The following is a 17,576-nucleotide window of genomic DNA, read 5'->3' as shown; positions in this document are numbered from 1 at the left end:
GAAATAGAAGAGGGGCATTCTTCTCTTCTGCCTTTCGAGGCGCATCTGCAATCATAATTCATCACGCGGAGCGCCCGTTCTGCGTTTTCAAATGTTGAGAAAGAAGAAGGGCTTGTTCGTACACGCGCATTTTCCGAACGCTTCGCCATAGTTGGACCTGCTTGATTGTGGACAATCAGTTTATTTAAGGCTGTATCAGTATTTCAGGGCTAAATGGAGCATTCCAGCGACAGGGACCATCACGCCGTCATCCCTCCCAGTGGAGCTCCCCGAAAAACCTACAACATTGTTGGTGAGCATAAAAATCTCCTCTCGCCTCTTCTTCTGTGCCAATTCTAGCTAGCTGATTGATAGCACTACGAAGGAACAAAAAGCAATAGCGGGCAGGCTGCAGGCAAGCGTCGCACGCTTCAGTTAAAGAAGAACTGAGTGCTGCAGTACCACGCTTTACTGGGACCGAAGGAGAGAAGCCTACACGTGAGGTGCAATTGAGGTCTGCAGTTTGGTCCCTCCGTTTCTAGGGTTCTCTTTGAGAGATGTACCGCAGCGCTTATGGAAAGTCTAAATTCTTTTCGTCGTTCTACTGCACTGTTTGAACGGACTTGAGTTTCTGCAATAATTATATTCGGCTAGTCATCGCGTACTCAAATTTTAGGAATTTGTATACTGAGGCCTCGAAACGAATACCTCTGGACAGCGTGGTACAAACTCCTACTGTTACAGTGCTGTTTTCATTTGCTAGTTCTTGCTAGTTTCGTTTTCATTCAGTCGTTCACGTCGCGCCACCAAGAGGCAGCGCCACGATCGTGTGAGAACAAAAACGCACGGCACGAGCAGTGCATGTGTTGTTTGCACAGTGGAACGAGATATATGTTCTTCGGAGTGTACCCATTGACGGCGACTACCGAGCAGGTACAGTCTTTGTCAAAAGTAACCAGGCTGCATGGTTTGCTTCTCATTAGTATAGTAGAGCCTTTACGGGTTTCTTTAAGGTCGAAAAGTAATTTGAAGGTGAGGACAGGGGTTCTCAAATTCAAATTCTTTATTTACGTTTAAAAATACACAAAAATGTGTCCAACACTGTCTGGACCCGTAGCCGTAGGCTAGTCATGGGTCCAAAAAACGAAATACAATCATACAGACACTCCAGTACAATGCAATTAGAACTTTTAACAGCGGGGTAGATACATGTGTATGAATAAAAGTGTAGAAATTTGACAAAAAAAAAAACATTACACGGAACAACTCTATAATATGAAAAACATCGTCTATGTCCAAAAAAGAAATAATAATAGTAATAAAAACGAATACGCGCAGCAGGTTGAGTAAGCGTTAGTTGTTAGTATGTATGTGCCGAAAGAATTTTGTTGCTGTAGGAGTGAAATTTTGAGCGTATTTTACTTCGTGGGGAAGGGTATTCCACATTTTTGCACCAATAAAAGCGAGCTGCCGTTCTCCATATACGTTGTGAGTGGGTGGCAGATTAAAATTTCCAAGCGTTACATTCCTGGTGGGACGTGATGAGGTGTGAAATAGGGATATATGGAAAGGATGGTTGTATCTTACGATGCTGTTTACGGTAGTAGCTGTTTTCAGTAGGCGTAGTGAATCGAAAGGTAGTATCTGTAAGTCTTCGAATAATGATTTGCTGGGATTATCCTGTTTAGAATAAGTTATGACTCTTAATGACCGTTTTTGTAATCTTCGGATTGGCTCGATATAACTGTTGTAGGTCCATCCCCAAGAATCTAGGCAGTAAGAAAGGTGACTGTGGATAAAGGAGAAATATAAAATGCGTAAAATATTTGTGTCAAAGAAGTCACGTGCCTGTAGCAGTTGATAGCACCTGGATGCCAGTTTCGCCCCCACTGCAGATATGTGATTTTGCCAGTGCAGGTGCCTATCAAATATTACCCCAAGATATTTAAAAAAAGGTGTATGTTGCAGTACAGAGTTGTTAATGGAAATGTTCATACAGTTAATATCTTACTTGGTTACTACGGGAGTGAAATACAGTATATTTTGTTTTGTCAACATTAACAGACAGCTTGTTAGCTGAAAACCAGTAAGAGATGCTTGCTAAATCTAAGTTCGTTTTGGACTCAATTTCCTTGATTTTGTTTCCTGTAATAATTATAGCGGTGTCATCGGCGTACATCAGCATATCTCCGAAATGTAGTGCAAGTGGAAGATCGGAAACATATAAGGAAAAAAGCAGGGGTCCCAAAACAGACCCTTGGGGTACGCCCGTGTGTATACGTTGTGGTGAGGATGATACATTATTCATTACGACTACCTGATGACGTTGATCGAAGTAACTAGAAAACAGCTCGAAAATCCGTTCTCTAAAGCTGTAGTGTTTTAGCTTGTGCAAGAGGATGGAATGGTCAACGGTATCGAAAGCCTTTCTTAAGTCAAGAAAGACCACAGCCACAAGTTCGTTGTTATTTAAAGCAGAGATTATTTTTTCGGCTAATAACTTGACTGCAGTTGATGTTGAATGATGCTGCCGAAATCCGTGTTGCTGTGGGCAAATTATATGGTATTTTTCTAGAAATCTATTGATTCGATTTGCAAGAATTTTTTCGAAAAGGATATTAACAGCATTGAGCACTGATATAGGTCGATAACTAGAAGGGTTTGAGCTGTCTCCATCCTTGTATATTGGAACTACTCGGGCGGTTTTTAGCGGCGTTGGGTACTTGGCGGTTTGCAGTGCGTGATTTAGAACGTGGCATAATATAGGTCCGAAAATATCAATGTTGTCTTTCAACATACGTACAGTTATTCCATCCAATCCAGCGGCTTTATTGCTAGCCATAGTTTCCAATGTAGAATGTATTTCGCTAAGTTCAATGTCGTCTAGAAAAAAGGTATTTGGTAGTGGACTGGGTAACGAACTGTGTTATTTGCAGAGGTGGGTGAAGAAATCCCTACTGTAGTAAAATATGAATTAAAGTGGTCGACAACGTTCTGATCAATAACTGCTGGAAGCGTCTGTTGGCGCGGTTTACCAACAACACTGTTCACAATTCCCCACAGTTTTTTAAAGTTCCCAGCGCTATGTTCAATGAGGCGTGTGTAATATTACTTTTTCCGTGTGCGTATAGCTGCAACAGATGTATTGCGCATTGTTTTGTACTGACCCAAGTAATAGTTGTTATCCTTATGCTGTTTCCATTTGTGATACCAGAAATCCTTCTGTTGTAGCACTGCTAAAATTTGTTTTGTCATCCAGGGCGAAATGGGCTGCTTATACGAGCGAGCAGATAACTTCGTACTGCTGTTTGTTGTAGCGCACGGTAGAGTGTGAATAAGATTGGAGAATTCAGTTTCAACGTCTTCATGGTATATGGTACTAGTGTCAATAGACTGAATTTTGGATCTGAGCAAAATGTAATCGATTCTCGTAATTACCTTGGTGGGTATTGATTTCGGTTTAATGACGTCTTGAACCGTTATATAGGTAGGTAGGTGATCATAAATAGGTTGGTTGTATACCCCTGCACTTATATTCGAAGTTATATTTGTTAAGATATGATCAATGACCATTGCAGATGGGCTGGTTATTCAAGTGGGGATGGTAATCAAATTCCGAAAATAAAAGGAATTCAGCAGATGCGCATAGTCACCATGGTGTACGTTACGGGTATCTATGTTAATGTCTCCGCTAATTATAACCGAGTATTTGTGTTCTGACATGAGGGTGGAAAGTACTGATTCAAGTTTTTGAAGAAATAAGGCTACAGCTGAATTGGGGGGCCTATACACGACACCCACGATAACAGAGTTGTCCAGTCTGATAAATAATGCTTCGATATAAGGTGTGTTGCAAGAAACGTTTGGCAATGCTGAGTAGGTGCGACTGTTGTGAACAAAAAGCGCTACGCCACCACCACGCGAAAGTGAATCACGTGGATGTGAATGTGTTAGGTAATCAGGAATGAGAACATTTTCGCCTTTTCTGAGCCAAGTTTCGGATATTGCGATGACGTCATAAGGTTTTTGGTGCTGGGAAAGATAGGCAAGGAGCAAGTTCAAGTTTTTTCTTATGCTACGTATGTTGCTGTGAAATATGTGCAAGGTATCGTTCTTTGTCTTCGTGACCGCCATATTTCTGCCCTGAGGTGGCTGTGCCTAAGAATGCGTCACTAGACAATTTTTGCAAGATCATCCTCGCATGCAAGATGTATGACTTTGGAATTATCTGCCTTCCGCCTTATCTGCCTTACCATACTGAGATTTAGAGCTTGAGGGCTGGCATAATAGTTTAAATATACGACTGAGAAGCAAAACCATGCAGCCTGGCTACTTTTGACAAAGACTGTACGTGTCTCGGCAAAGGCCATCATGCTAGTAGCACCTACGCGCACTACTCAGAGCAGGCACAAATGTTCCTCAATGCCTTTGTCTGGGTTCACTGCTGGCGAGCACAAAGCGCGTGGCTTCGTGCCAGCAACGTTCAAATAAGTGCGCGCATCGACAAATGCAAATATCCTCACATATCACTTGTAGATATTTGGAACGCGCTGCATTCTCGAAGCCACATTTATGTCATGCATCTGCCATTTTCAGCCAGCGCACAAATGTAGAGGAAAAAAAAAATGAAGAGGGCAGGCCTTTGTGTGCAACACTTTCGTACCACTCTAAAGAAATCCAGTTCTAGCATTTTCGCTCTCCTCTACACTTCTTTTCAGTCTGTTCTTTCGTGCATTGGCTCAGTTTTTTTTTTAAAGTCTACTAATTCGCCCAGTGTGCTGGTCTATTTTCTGTTTTTTTTTTGCTAGCGTTGTCTAAGCGCTTGAGACTGTGGTTACGAAAATCCTAGTGTGTCGCACTCGAAACATTAGAAAAACGCACCATCGAAGCGCAATCGCAGCAGTACTGAACTGCCTTTGTGTTCTTTTATTTGCCAAAGAAAGAAAAAAACAGTCCTTTCACCTACCCACGCGGCTTATTCTGAAATCGCCTCCATTGAAACGCCTAAAAGTATCTCCAAGTCATGTTTGTCATTTGCATTCGCTTGTCGGCACACGGGGCCTGGTAAGCATTCACAAATTGTTCACTTATATCAGGCACTTCGCTTGGTTTGAAGCGTAGCTTTCCAAAGAGGCTAGCGACATCACGATGCGCCCGTTGTCATCTTAAGCTTTGCAAGTGAATTCCCACAGTTCTTTTCATGGAGGAATGAACCTGCGACCATTGTGCTGCTATTTCTAAGCAAATACATTCACCTAAGGCAATGCTAAACTCAAGCCGCCAAACAGATTTTTGGAAACTGACATTCTTGTTTCCTCCGAATATTTGCCTTGACAGTTTCGTGCCAGCATTCGCGTTAACTGGTAGAATGAAGGTGGCATGAATTTTCACTCCTAAAGCGCGTACGAGCACGAAGGTGACTATAACTCGAGTAAGCGTTCGCTTCTTAACTGTCTTTGTCAACCGTTTTCACGAAGGTAGCTGTGAGTTCTGTCAACGAGTCAGTTCTTTTCAGGGGTGTTGCGTTGCACCACCGCAACTTAGAACCATAGTTGTGCATTGCCGCAGAGTAAACCTCATTGTGTTAGAAGTGAAATTTTAGTTTTCAATGTTGCTTCACTGTGCACGGCCTTTAAGCGTTAGTACTTTACAGCTCATGAAAGACTACGGGGTCGGCCATGGCCACGTGTCAATAACTTCCAGCTGTCGTTGGATCGATGTCGCTCAGTGAACAGTTGGAGTTCTATACATGAAAGCTGTTCTTCCATTAAAATCTTTTCTTTGCGGTTGGATTCCAAGAAATATGTACCCTGCCCCGCGAATATATCTGCACACATTTTTTGCCAGCAGGGCCCTGCAATTTACTGTAAAAGTGTCGCCTTTTTTTCTCGTCTTAATAGGAGGGGCGTGCGCGACCGTTGAATGTATTCTTTGTTCTTTAAAACGTACGCTTCCAGCCAAAAGTTCATCGTGAGGTTGCTTGCATCAGATGAAAGCAGTCTGAAAATAGAGACGTTAAATTCAAAGCAAAAGACATCCTGAACTCAGAAACTATGAGCTACAAAACTGCGTAGGCACTAGTGCCTGGTACTTGTTTATGTAGTTATTTGATGCTACAATTCGTAATGCCTGGCGCATTCAGTTCCCTGAGGATATCTAGAAAAGATGCGACTTCCTTCCAGACCTAATCTTACAAACATGTTGTAAGACGGAGTACAGACAAGAAATGTTATACGCCGGAGCTCTTACCGTTGTTCGCGCGTCAGCGCGGGGTTAGCTCCCTAGTTCGTGTGAGATTCACTTAGAACATGTCACGGAAATTCTGTAATGAAACGAGCGAAGCCCATTTAGGAAAGAGGCTACAGTTAGAAGCTGAACATTCCCTAGTGCGGCCTCTGATCGTGGAGCTACTATGCGACGATTCTGTTTTTTTTTTAACTGTTCTAATCGCAAACCATAGAAACCAGCTTCGTCTTTTTGCGATATCATCTTAAGCGCTCTGGCTTAATGTGGCAGATAAAGCATGAAAGACATGTATATCCGAAAGCACTGGCACCATTGTACGATTAAACATCTGCTGTGATAAAATCTGTGAAGTCGCTGCAAACCATCAAATTAAATCTCTTTGGTTGGTATCGCGGCAAAGAAACCCATGTTGCAATACAAGCAGTAGTAGTGCCTCTTTGCACTAAGTAAGAAATGATCGCTGGAGGTGTAACTTCCTCAATAAAGTTTGGGCGCATGATCTATCCCGCAATGAAAAAAACTGGACAGGACCGAGACAAGCCGACTGATAAACACAGTAAAAAAATTTAGGCATGAAAACTCATCCCATCTGACCGAAGATTGGTGTGGTTTTGTGTTCCGCCCTCTACCGCAGCGGCCACTACCGCGCTGGTGGTATTTGCCTTGCTGGCGTACGCGCTCACTCAAATTGTGGTGAAGTTGAATGCCGGTAAGCACAGGCGATCGTACCTGAACTACAAGTCGACGCTCCTTCATGGCGGGACATTGCTCAGCGTCATGGACCGCGACGTGGTGCAGTACCTGAACCTCCGTTACGCTGAGGTAAGCCTGCTACAGGTGCTGCAGCCTGGGGTCTGGTTTAAACACTGCGACGCTCTTATCTGGAGTCACCAGGCAAAAAAAAAAAATGTTTTCAGCAGTGCGCTTTTTTTAGAGACTAACAGAAACGGTTAAGTCGTATGAAAGGAAGTGTCTGTCAAATCTATTGTGCTGCTTTGTTAGCGCAATGTGAAAACAATAAGAAAACAACGGTAAGTCGGCGGACAAGTGGTTTTTATTGTAAAGTACAAAGAAGGGTTGGATCCACCACTGGAACGGGAGGAAATTTTTGAGAGAGCTAGACGGCCGGCCCTTAAAGCTGATCGTTTATTTGATCGACATGTGTAATCTAAGGTGTTAAAAAATATGATCAATAGAACATTTAAAGTGTACAAAGCTATGCTGGTGGCCAATGTTTTTTTTTTTTTTAGTTATCACATTCTAAAAGGACGGGCCATTATGAACACAGCGAAAAGGATTTGGAGGGAAGTGGTCTCCAGTGTGCTAACGCTGGTACAGATTACACGCTATTTAGTGAGAAAGGTCTTAAAACGCACAATGCGTTTTTTTTTTCACGCACCACGTTTCAGCTACTGCGGTTTGCATTTATTCTTGTTCAAGACCTACGCGTATATTCTTGTCCAGAGCATTTGGCTACAAAAAATCTGTGCTGCAGTCTGTGTGCATAATTTATTTTCGCGTCTACCTGAGAGTTACCTCTCTCAAACCGTTGTCAGGAATTAATCGTTGGAAGTTCTTGAAACGAATGAGCGTAATTTCGCCATCACTGATGCGAAGATTTTAAAGGAGCATTCAACGTTTGCCAATTATGCCATGGCCTTAACTTCGTATTCTTCTAGATAGGGGTTGGATTAGTTGCTATCAACGCTAGCACATATACGCTAGGAGAAACACAGTATCACTTGTCTACTGTTTGTCTGCTGCAAATTTTTTTTACCTCGTTTCTACCATTCGTCGCGCAGCCACAGGCAAGCTATTTAATCTGCTTGCCTGTTTCCGTATTTTCCTGCTGCGAAGGCTTTCGCGCTCGGGGTTATAGGAGCTGTCGTTTTAAAACTGGCGCGTAGTTCGTTTCCGACTTCATCTGCGGCCTGAAAGCGTTCACAACGGCGGACATCATGTGTTTCATCTGTACATTCACCCAAGGAAACATTCGATGATTCAATGTTCATAGCCAATAACTGCTGTCGACTGTCGAACAGAGCAACGCTCTAAGTTGTAGCTCCCTCTGTCGACATATCGCGCTTGCTGCAGCACTCTCACGCCACTTTCTCCCTCTCTCCACAGCCTGCCTTGCCTTCGCTCCCAATCCACCCTCACTTTCGCTCTTCTACACCTCGTATCCTCTCTGCCTACAACGACGCAGAGATTTATAAATTGAAGCGTTTAGAGCTTTGTAGATTCCACTGTATAAGACCTCTGGCTATCGCTCCTTTAGGGAAGCTTCTGTGGGCACTTATCTCCGTCTTAGCTCCGTTTCTTCCTGCCATGAGCAGTACTCACTCATCGCACACAGTCATCGCACTAGGTTTTCCTGAGGTCACGGGATTGCTCGCCGCAAAGATTACCTATAGTAAAGAACCTTCATCGTCATGGTGAGTTTTCTTGGCGCGCCTTGAACTAAGCCATTTCCTGGAGTCTTCCTAATCAATGTGCTGTACGGTTTCGGTCGCAGGTTCCGGAGCGTTTCAGCATGGCCGAACCATACGCGGCCAAGCACACCGAGGATGAAGCGCACAGGCACCCGAGGCCTTGTGCGCAAAGCTCGTACAGCGCGTTTCCGTCGCACCCGTTCCCCGCAGCTGAGGAGTTCGAAGACTGCCTCTTTCTCAGCGTCTGGTCTCCGTTCGACCGCGATGAAGACGACAGTAGCACCCTCAAGCCCGTCGTCGTTGTGCTGGTGGGCGGGAACTTCGTGTCCGGCGGAAGCAGCCACCACGAATTCTTTGACGGAGCCGTTATGGCGTCCCTCTGGAATCAGGTATGGAGATACCAGGCATCATTGATGTGCTATTGCCGACACTTTAGCAGGCGGTTAGTTACAGTGGCCTGAAAGTTTTTCTTTACCTTCAGACAGATCTTAGCTTCTCACGACTAGTGAACAACGATTCGCAGTGCCGATAGTCGATCACAACACCGTATCATCCTTTGACCATGTGTATCGTATATGTGTTCTGCAGTTTTCATAGGGCGTCGTTGCAAGAACTATAAATGTGAAGCGCTGGTTTCTCTCTGCCAACATTAGTTACGGCGGAGACGCATAAGTAGAACCTATACAGTGATGTTTTCTTGAGCTCTTTGGACTTTAACTTGATTCTAACCTAGAAAAATAGCCAAATGGGCTTGTTTGTTCATCATAAAAGTTCGGCACTCGTGTTGGACTCGTGCGTAAAAAAAACGTTTCCGCTGAAAGCGCTGAATTTTACCCTAGTGTGCGCCTAGACAAAAAATAGTTATATTTTTTTTTGTTTCTCAGGTGATCGTTATTCCCAACTATCGTGTCGGCCTACTCGGGTTCTACACACTACGGGGCGAAAATACATCGAGCAACGCTGGCTTCGCAGACCAGGTCCTTGTGCTTCAGTGGGTGCAGTCACACATCTCTGTCTACGGCGGCGACCCCAACAAGGTCACTCTTTTGGGGCACGAGGCTGGCGCTACTGCCGTGGGCTTTCACCTGCTCTCCCCGGAAAGCTCGCCGCTGTTTGTTAGGGCCATCCTGCTGAGCGGCTCTCCGTACCGACTTCTTCCCCGACATGCCAATACGGTGATTCGCGACATCTCCCACGGGCTTCTCTGCAGTGTATATCATAACGGCCATGACACCACCGAACACATCACCAGTTGTCTCAGAAGCAAGTCCCTGCACAGCCTAGTCCTCAGTCAACGAGATGCGACTCTCAACGGGGCAGTAGCAGCGTTCAGTCCTTCCCTTGGAGGCATAACTTCCGTTCACAACGGGTCCACCTTGTACGAAAACTCCGGTCAGGCAAATAAACCTCTTTTCGAAAATCGACGCAAGAGTGTCCTCGTCGGCACAACCGAGAACGAAGGTAGCGCCTACACCAGTGCGCTGCTAAACTACTACGGCGTCGAGCACGAGAATGAGCTCGACACTGAGACTGCCGTCCACATTTTAGAGGCCTACCTGAAACACCATGGCGTGACAATTGGCGAAGACATTCTGGGGGCGTACATGCAGAACAACGAGAGCCAGAGTGCCATAGGCGCTCTTGTGCGTGCCATCGGCGACTTCGCGGTGCACTGCCCCGTGAGACGGTTTTTGGAGAGCTACACACGCACTGCCCCTGGTGGAGGCGGCGACGTCTATGTCTACCACTTCCGCCACGTTCCCGACTTTCGCTGGTGGCCGAAATGGATGGGCGCGCCGCAGATGCTCGACTGGTTGTACGTGTCGGGCAACGTCCAGAATCTGCGCCTGGGGAAAATCAGTGTCGCCGACACCGAGATACTGCTGTCCAAGAAGATGGCCAGCTTGTTATCCTGCTTCGCTGCCAAAGGGTAAACTTTTGAATGTGCTTCTGTTCCTTTGACTCCGTGTTGTCGCACTTCTATTCCGTAGCCTATGAATGAGTGTCATTGTCGTAAGGTAGTGAGCTTCAGTTTCTACAACACCTGTTCAGGTTGCGTAGCGTGCAAGTAAAGAACGTTACTAAACAATGCACAGCCCTCAACAAACAGTCGCGCGCCGTATTACTTGAAACACATGAGCGCCTATAGAATTTTGCTTTAAGGTTCACTTGCAGGCCTGATTAGCTTGTAATTTCGCAAAATCAGAAGTACGGCTTACTTTCCTTCTGCTTGTCGGATCTAATTTCAATTGGGGTACGGTTTTGGATAGAACTAAACCATCGTCCGTAATACCACAGCATAGTTCACTTACAGAAAGCGTTAGCTCATTAAGTATTTTTCAGCCACTGAATCAAAAATATCTTGTAAAGATAACATAAAAGTCTGGTAGTGGACTTTTTCGCATAATTTAGAAGACAAAACTTTGTGATAAATAAGGTTATGTGTCCCTTTTGCGCATATCTGTGGGTCTCCTCAGTACCATGGATTGCGAAATTGGAAGGCGAGATGCAGCGCAAACACATGAAGAGTGTCGAAAAAGGCAGGAGAGCAACAACCAAACGCCATTATCAAAATTAAGCGACAGATATGGACAATGAAAGATATCAAGGACATCGGCGCCCAGGATTTATACAAAGTGCGCACATGTATAAGAACTGATGGCACATTGCAAAGTTGATACCGAAAACTAGCGCACAAAGAGCTTCGACTCGGTTTTTCTGAAGTTTGATATGAAGCCCTGTTTCCATCGCAACTTTTGTCGCAAAAGTTGTAGGCACATTCAGCACCCTTTCCATCACAATTATATATATACTTGCTTCAACCCAAAGAAATTTAACTACTAGGTACGTCCAATATACCATATTATATTTGTGTGTAATGGATGCTGAACGATGAACGCTCATCCTGCAGCGATCCGGTCAGGTGCCGGCGGTCGCTGCCTGTGCGGTGGACGAAACTATCGGAGGACGACTTCCAAACCCTGGTGGTGGAGAATGCCACGACACTGGTGATGCTGTCGGGCCTGCCATATGGTGAAGCCTGCCGTGTGTGGGACGCTCTCTCCGCGCAGGCCGCCAATGACACCATGCAGAATCCACGCGGTGACGCCACCTCTTTGAAGGGCAGCCGCGTCGAGCCGCAGCGTATGGAGGTTAGCACAGCCTATTACAGACTATCTCGTATTTTGGAGGCGACGCACGGCCGCCGTCGTGCAGCTTGCCTTAGCAAGTCAATTCAAAGCGAACGTCGGCTTCAAATTACATGCCGCTCCTGCGTGGCTGCCTTATTGAGTCAAGCTAGCAGTGGTAGCAACACGTACTTCAACGGTGAGAGCATTGCCAGGAAAAACAAGCATTTCAGCTGGTCCGTCTCACACTTGTACTTAGTTAGGAAGGCCTACCAGCCGCACCATAATAGAGAATGTAGTCAGCCGCAAGCACCGATCGAAGCCTATTCTATCCGAATTGATTTATTAATGCGAAAACATTAGATTGCTTGACGCTGAGTGTCCGCAAAATGTGTCGCCAATATGCTCCCTTGTGACGTCACTAGGCATGTGACGTCGTCGGTCATATGACGCCATGAGTCATGTAATTCATGAGACATAGAAATAAAAATAAGGAAACAAAATTGAGGTCTAGGAGGGAATGGAACCCGGGCGGCCGGCGTGTGAGATGTGACACAGGATGAAAAACTGACTGTGATAACGTCAAACCCGAGTCATTTGTAAATAGGTTTTTTTTAGGAAAGGATATGGCGTAGTATCTGTCTCACGTATGTCGGTGGACACCTGAACCGCGCCGTAAGAGAAGAGAGGAAGATGGGAGTCAAAGAAGAAAGAGAGAAAGAGGTTCCGTAGTGGAGGTCTCCGGAAAAAAACTAACAATGGCTTAGCACTGCTATGCCAAGATATATGTAGCGTGAGGTGAGGGCGAGGTGTCCACATCTCGGTGGACACCTGAACCTGGGGGAAGGCACATAACTGCCCTCTTGGAACAGTAGACGCCTCAACCGTGCTTTAAGCTAAGTGGCGGTAGTGACAGGTAAGCGCTGCATGCGCTGGCATTGACAACATTGTGCCAGAAAGACGGCGCTGAAGCCATAGGCTGTCGGCGTTTCTCTGTGCATAGATCTTGCATCTTTAGGCAAGTTGGAAGCTAGCTTGCGACAGGGGTTCCGACGAAGGACATATGGAACTTAATTTGCATGCTTTCTTAGACCGAGATGTCGGGATCTGAAGTTTGAGACAAGTTGCGACCGGGGTTCATAACAAACAACATCTGCACTTTCAGTTGCATGCTTTAGGGCGTGGTAGAGGTGTCCACCGAGATGTCGACAATTGAGAGCTACTGCGTCTTTCCTTCGTCTAAAACCTTTCCTTCCCTCAAAAAACGTGCTTTCGCATTCCTCCACGTAAGCAAACTTATGTGCCCTCAGAATTATTTTCTTCACTAATTCGAGGACTAAGCTTCCGTATTAGCTCCTCGAGCTCACATCTCCGTTAGATTTCATCCTAGTGCTCCTATTTCGATGCCTTACGACCTATGGAATAGCGAAGAACCGTAAAATGTACAGGTATATAAGTCCATTTTCACCTCCTTTCGATACCAGGCTGTCGTCCGCGAGGTGCGGCTATGCGATAAGTCAGGAAACAAGCTTACTCCGAGCGAAATACCGCGTACAGGGTACCAAAGCACCCAGAGTTCGTATGCGCTGCAGGTGACCATACGTGGGTGTTAAAGGCCAACATAGAAAAATTTCGTCAAAGGGCGGGAGACCTGTGCGGCTATTTTTCTAAAATAGTGTCAGTGTGGTATTGGCCTTCAACTCCTTTTAAGCCCATCGTTCTCCTTTTAGGCTAGAGAAGCCTCGCATTCATTATCTCACGCGATCTTAGAAGAGTTCGTGCACGAAAGCGTTCATGCATAAGCGTAACTTTAGGCTTGAAAAATGGAACTTCGCTTAATATATTAGGCACGTTAGACACTAACTAGCTGTTCAGAATTGCGGGCCGGCTCGGGCTCGATGCTATTTGGGCAAACGGGACGCCTACGGACAAATAGCGCTTGCCGCGTAGTTCCGTCGTCACAAGCTAAAATAAATAAGCATTCAGGTTAAGGAGATCAACTGAAGTTTAGAGCCTTCGCTCTCGTGGTCTTGTTTGAGGGGCCAATAAAAAGACCTTCCCCGCACATTAATTACACGTTTCATCTTCACAGTGGGCATGATGTGTGCACAGCTTACGCTGTCTCTCTTTCTGTTGCTGACTATATACGGAATGCCAATTAATTTTGTTGCATTTGGTCATGAAACCTGCTCCATCTACATCTAAGTGATGAACGAAAACAGCAATATTTTAGGCAGTTATGCTTCCGAACCAACTGTCTTCGGTTTCCGGCTAAAATCGCAAGCATCTGTTATCTCTCTGTTGGCATCTTATTTTAAAGCAGTGTGCAGTTGTCTAAGCTCGTGCTATGGAGCCATAATCATACTGAGATCATTTATACAGTACGCAGCTAGCTCTGCTAGGCTTGTTATGCTCCTTACTCAAAAAGCACTAATCCTTAGCAGGGAGGGCATGCTCATACTCTATTTCAAAATTGTGTTGCACGTATATATGCAACCTAAATATATGAGTCAGGAAGGATAGTCAGCGGCTTAAACCTAAAAAAAATCAAGCTCTCACTGCGGTGCATTAAGATCTGTGCAATATCTTTAAGGAACGCAGCCCGCATTACTTCTTTTTGGTCTAAGGAAAACGGCAAGCGGTGGTTTCACTTTTCGCCACTCCTACCGAAACTGCAATGAATTAATAGCCTTGTGCATTGAACCGAAAAAAGTTCGCGGCAGCGTGCTGGTGAAAACGTGTATCTGTTGGAGAACGGAAGTCATCAGTACAACGTTGTGCTTCTCTCTTAGAACGATTGTCCATGGCAAGCGATAACCGTATGCCGGCGTATGAGCAATAATAGCAAACTGCTTTGATATCCGTCGCCTTCGATCTCGCTCTACCGAACGTACTACCTCCCGCTAGAATTAATGGACAATCATAATGTATTACCAACAGCAAAGGCAGTAATGTTTTTTCTAAAAGTTACCCCCTTACCGCTTCTGGTGCTACCACGAAACTTATCGTGATCGAGAGGACTGCAGCGATGGCGCAGTTTCAGGTCAGGCACGTTGAACAGGTATCCAGGGAGGGATGGTGACTTCAGCGGCGCCGCTTCACCGTCATTCCGCTTTTTCCGTACTCTCTGCAGTAAGATGAATTCCGGAAAACACGGCACTTTTAACATACTATTGAGAAGGTTCACAATTCAAGGGTAGGGGCGTCTGAAGGTCTGCATGGCGTGGACAACATTGGCCTGAGTTTGTCTCGCATGTGAGCCTGAGCGCTGCGCGAGCACGCTGTGGTGATCTAACCGCGCGAGCTGGACATTCAGCGTGTAATCATCAGCTTCTACTTTCAAAATTTTGAACTGGCGTGATTTCCGGCAAGTAATAACGCCCTCAGTGGTTTTTCTTGACGAAGATTTTCTCAATGATTTTGAGCCGCGAGAGCTTACTAAATGCTTTTTTTTCTGGTTCCCTCCTTGCTAACCCTGAAACAACAGTTAACATCAAATATGGGAGAAACATCAGCTTAATGAATGCTATACAAAGCGAGGAAAATTTTTTCTAAAAGTGTAGTAACGCTCATTTGGATAAAGGTAAAAAATTATTTTTTAGTGATGCAGCGAAACGAAAGAGGAGCATGAAATTCTTATTTGAAAATAGTATACTTGCGGGCTGCTTCATTAAATTTCGAGATTCAAAGAAGGAAGAGATAAATTAACTGATATACAAAAGGGATATGTCAGTCACCCTCTGCTGAGCACAGTACATCAGAATCATTCTATGAACGACATTTTTAGCCGATGAGCAGAAGCAAAAAAAAATGATCAGTGGGTTGAAGTGAGTGAGTGAGTTTCGTGTTTAAGCCTAAGTTGATTGTCACGTAAAAAAATAATGCATCAGAATATACTATATTACAGAAAGAGGTCCCGAAATGGAAAACTTCTGTGGCACCTTTTGAGAGAAAGTACTAGTAATAAGTGCAGGTTAACTTCGGAAGGAATAAACATGAAATACAGTGAAAGAAGAAAAAATAACACAATAACAATTACAAAAGTTCAATACAACGGCAGCAAGAACATCAAGAACACAGGAATAATATCGTAGCGAGAAAATATACACCTAACTATATTCTTCATGATTGGTTTCAAAGCGCGACAAGACGGAGACGAAAGGAAGAAACAAACACGACAAGCGCTTGTTTCTTCCTTTCGTCTCCGTCTTGTCGCGCTTTGAAACCAATCATGAATGTTTACCAACTTGCCCAACTTTCTGCCCTCCTTCAACGATATTCTTTCTTAGAAAAAAAATGTCTGGGTAGAAGTGCAGGAACGTAACGATGACCGTTTAAATAATACAAGACACTGAGAGCATTTAATGGTGAAGGGTAGGCTATTCCACTGGCTGATTGCTCCAGATCCAGATGTCTGTTTACCGTAGTTAGTGCGTACCCTGGTGAAAAAAAGTTCCATGATGCAATAACCTCAGAGATCATTCATCATAAAATATCATACAATCTGTATGACATATCAAACAATCTGTATGATATATCATACAATTCATATGATATATCATACAGATTGTATGATATGTCATACAGATTGTATGATATTCTATGATGAATGATCTATGAGGTTATTGCATCATAGAACTTTTTTTCAGCAGGGTACAACTGATTGTAGAAAGTTTTGTGGAGAAACACTCGTTATATTAGCATTATTTAGGCTAGTATTACCGATAATATAAAGGAAATGAGTGAGTGAGAGGGAGAATATACAGGAGGGAAGGAGGGAGGGAGGGAGGGAGGGAGGGAGGGAGGGAGGGCGTAACGACTGAGTCAGTGAGTGAGGGCGTGAGCGTGTCAGTTAGTGAGCGAGCGAACCAGGTAATTTGAGTTTGAGTAAGAGAGTAAATCAATTAGTGAGTGGTTTTGAAATAATTGGAATCAGTGAGTGATTTTGAGTTAATTGGAATGAGGTAATAGGTGTTTTTTAGTCAAGTGAAATGAGTTTCAGTGATTTTCTGTTAATTTGACCAAGTTGGGGAGGTATTTGAGTTCAGGGGAATCAGTGAGCTAGCGATTTGGGGTTAATAGGATTGACTTGCTAAATTTTCACTTACTAGAAAAAGTTAGTGACGTATTTGAATTTATTTAGAATTAGCTGGATTTGGATTCTGAGCTGTTTAGGATAAGTTACTGAGTGATTCTGAATTATCTGGAATTAGTGATTTTTAGTTAAAAGGAAATGAGCTTCAGTAACTTTGAAGCTGTCGGTGAGTGATGAGTTATGTGGAATGGGTGGTAGAGCTAGTAAGAGTGTATTCTTCGCTGCAGCGTGTGTTGTTCACTCGCGCAGGCAAGCGCCGGCGAGCGCCCTGTCCTCCTCGACAGTTCCCAGAAGCATCCCAAGCTTGCCATTGCAAGACTGACCGAGGGCGGCCGCATGGCCCCGACGTGGCCCAGATATCTCTCCGGCTTTCTCAAGGACAACAACTTGCAGGGATTCAACTTCACATATATCCCAGAGGGCGCATAGTTTTCATGCTCAACTGTCACCTTCGTAGTGCAATGGAGTTTTCTCATTAGCCGAAGAATAAGTGGTTTGATAACAAATGATCGCTTTTTTATGGATAAAAAAAATAAAAAGAAAAAAGCATCCTTTTTGCTTGTTTTTCTTCGTTGTCGAGCTGTAGCAGATGTCACTTTCGGTGCCCTTCATTTTCGTAACCACATAAAGATTCACCCTGCCCATGCTTCTGCCTGTGGACTTCAACCGAGAGGAAAGCCCAGCAGTTCAAAAAGA

The 17,576-nt window shown here is 44.6% G+C and overlaps 1 protein-coding gene across 1 annotated transcript; it reads left to right on the top strand.

Moving 5' to 3' along the window:
* Positions 1-213: 213 nt before the first annotated feature.
* LOC149339227 (cholinesterase-like) lies at positions 214-17,309 on the top strand. The gene is made up of 6 exons (XM_089550899.1): positions 214-292; positions 6,860-7,047; positions 8,741-9,046; positions 9,542-10,587; positions 11,569-11,809; positions 17,130-17,309. The coding sequence occupies exons 1-6, from the start codon at positions 214-216 to the stop codon at positions 17,307-17,309; spliced, it is 2,040 nt and encodes a 679-aa protein (XP_089407025.1).
* Positions 17,310-17,576: the final 267 nt, after the last annotated feature.

This window comes from Amblyomma mixtum, chromosome 6 (genome assembly GCF_055824585.1).
Source record: "Amblyomma mixtum isolate Tamu chromosome 6, ASM5582458v1, whole genome shotgun sequence".
Classification (NCBI taxonomy): domain Eukaryota; kingdom Metazoa; phylum Arthropoda; class Arachnida; order Ixodida; family Ixodidae; genus Amblyomma; species Amblyomma mixtum.
Note: the sequence above shows the minus strand (reverse complement) of the source record. Positions and strands in the feature narration are given on the sequence as shown.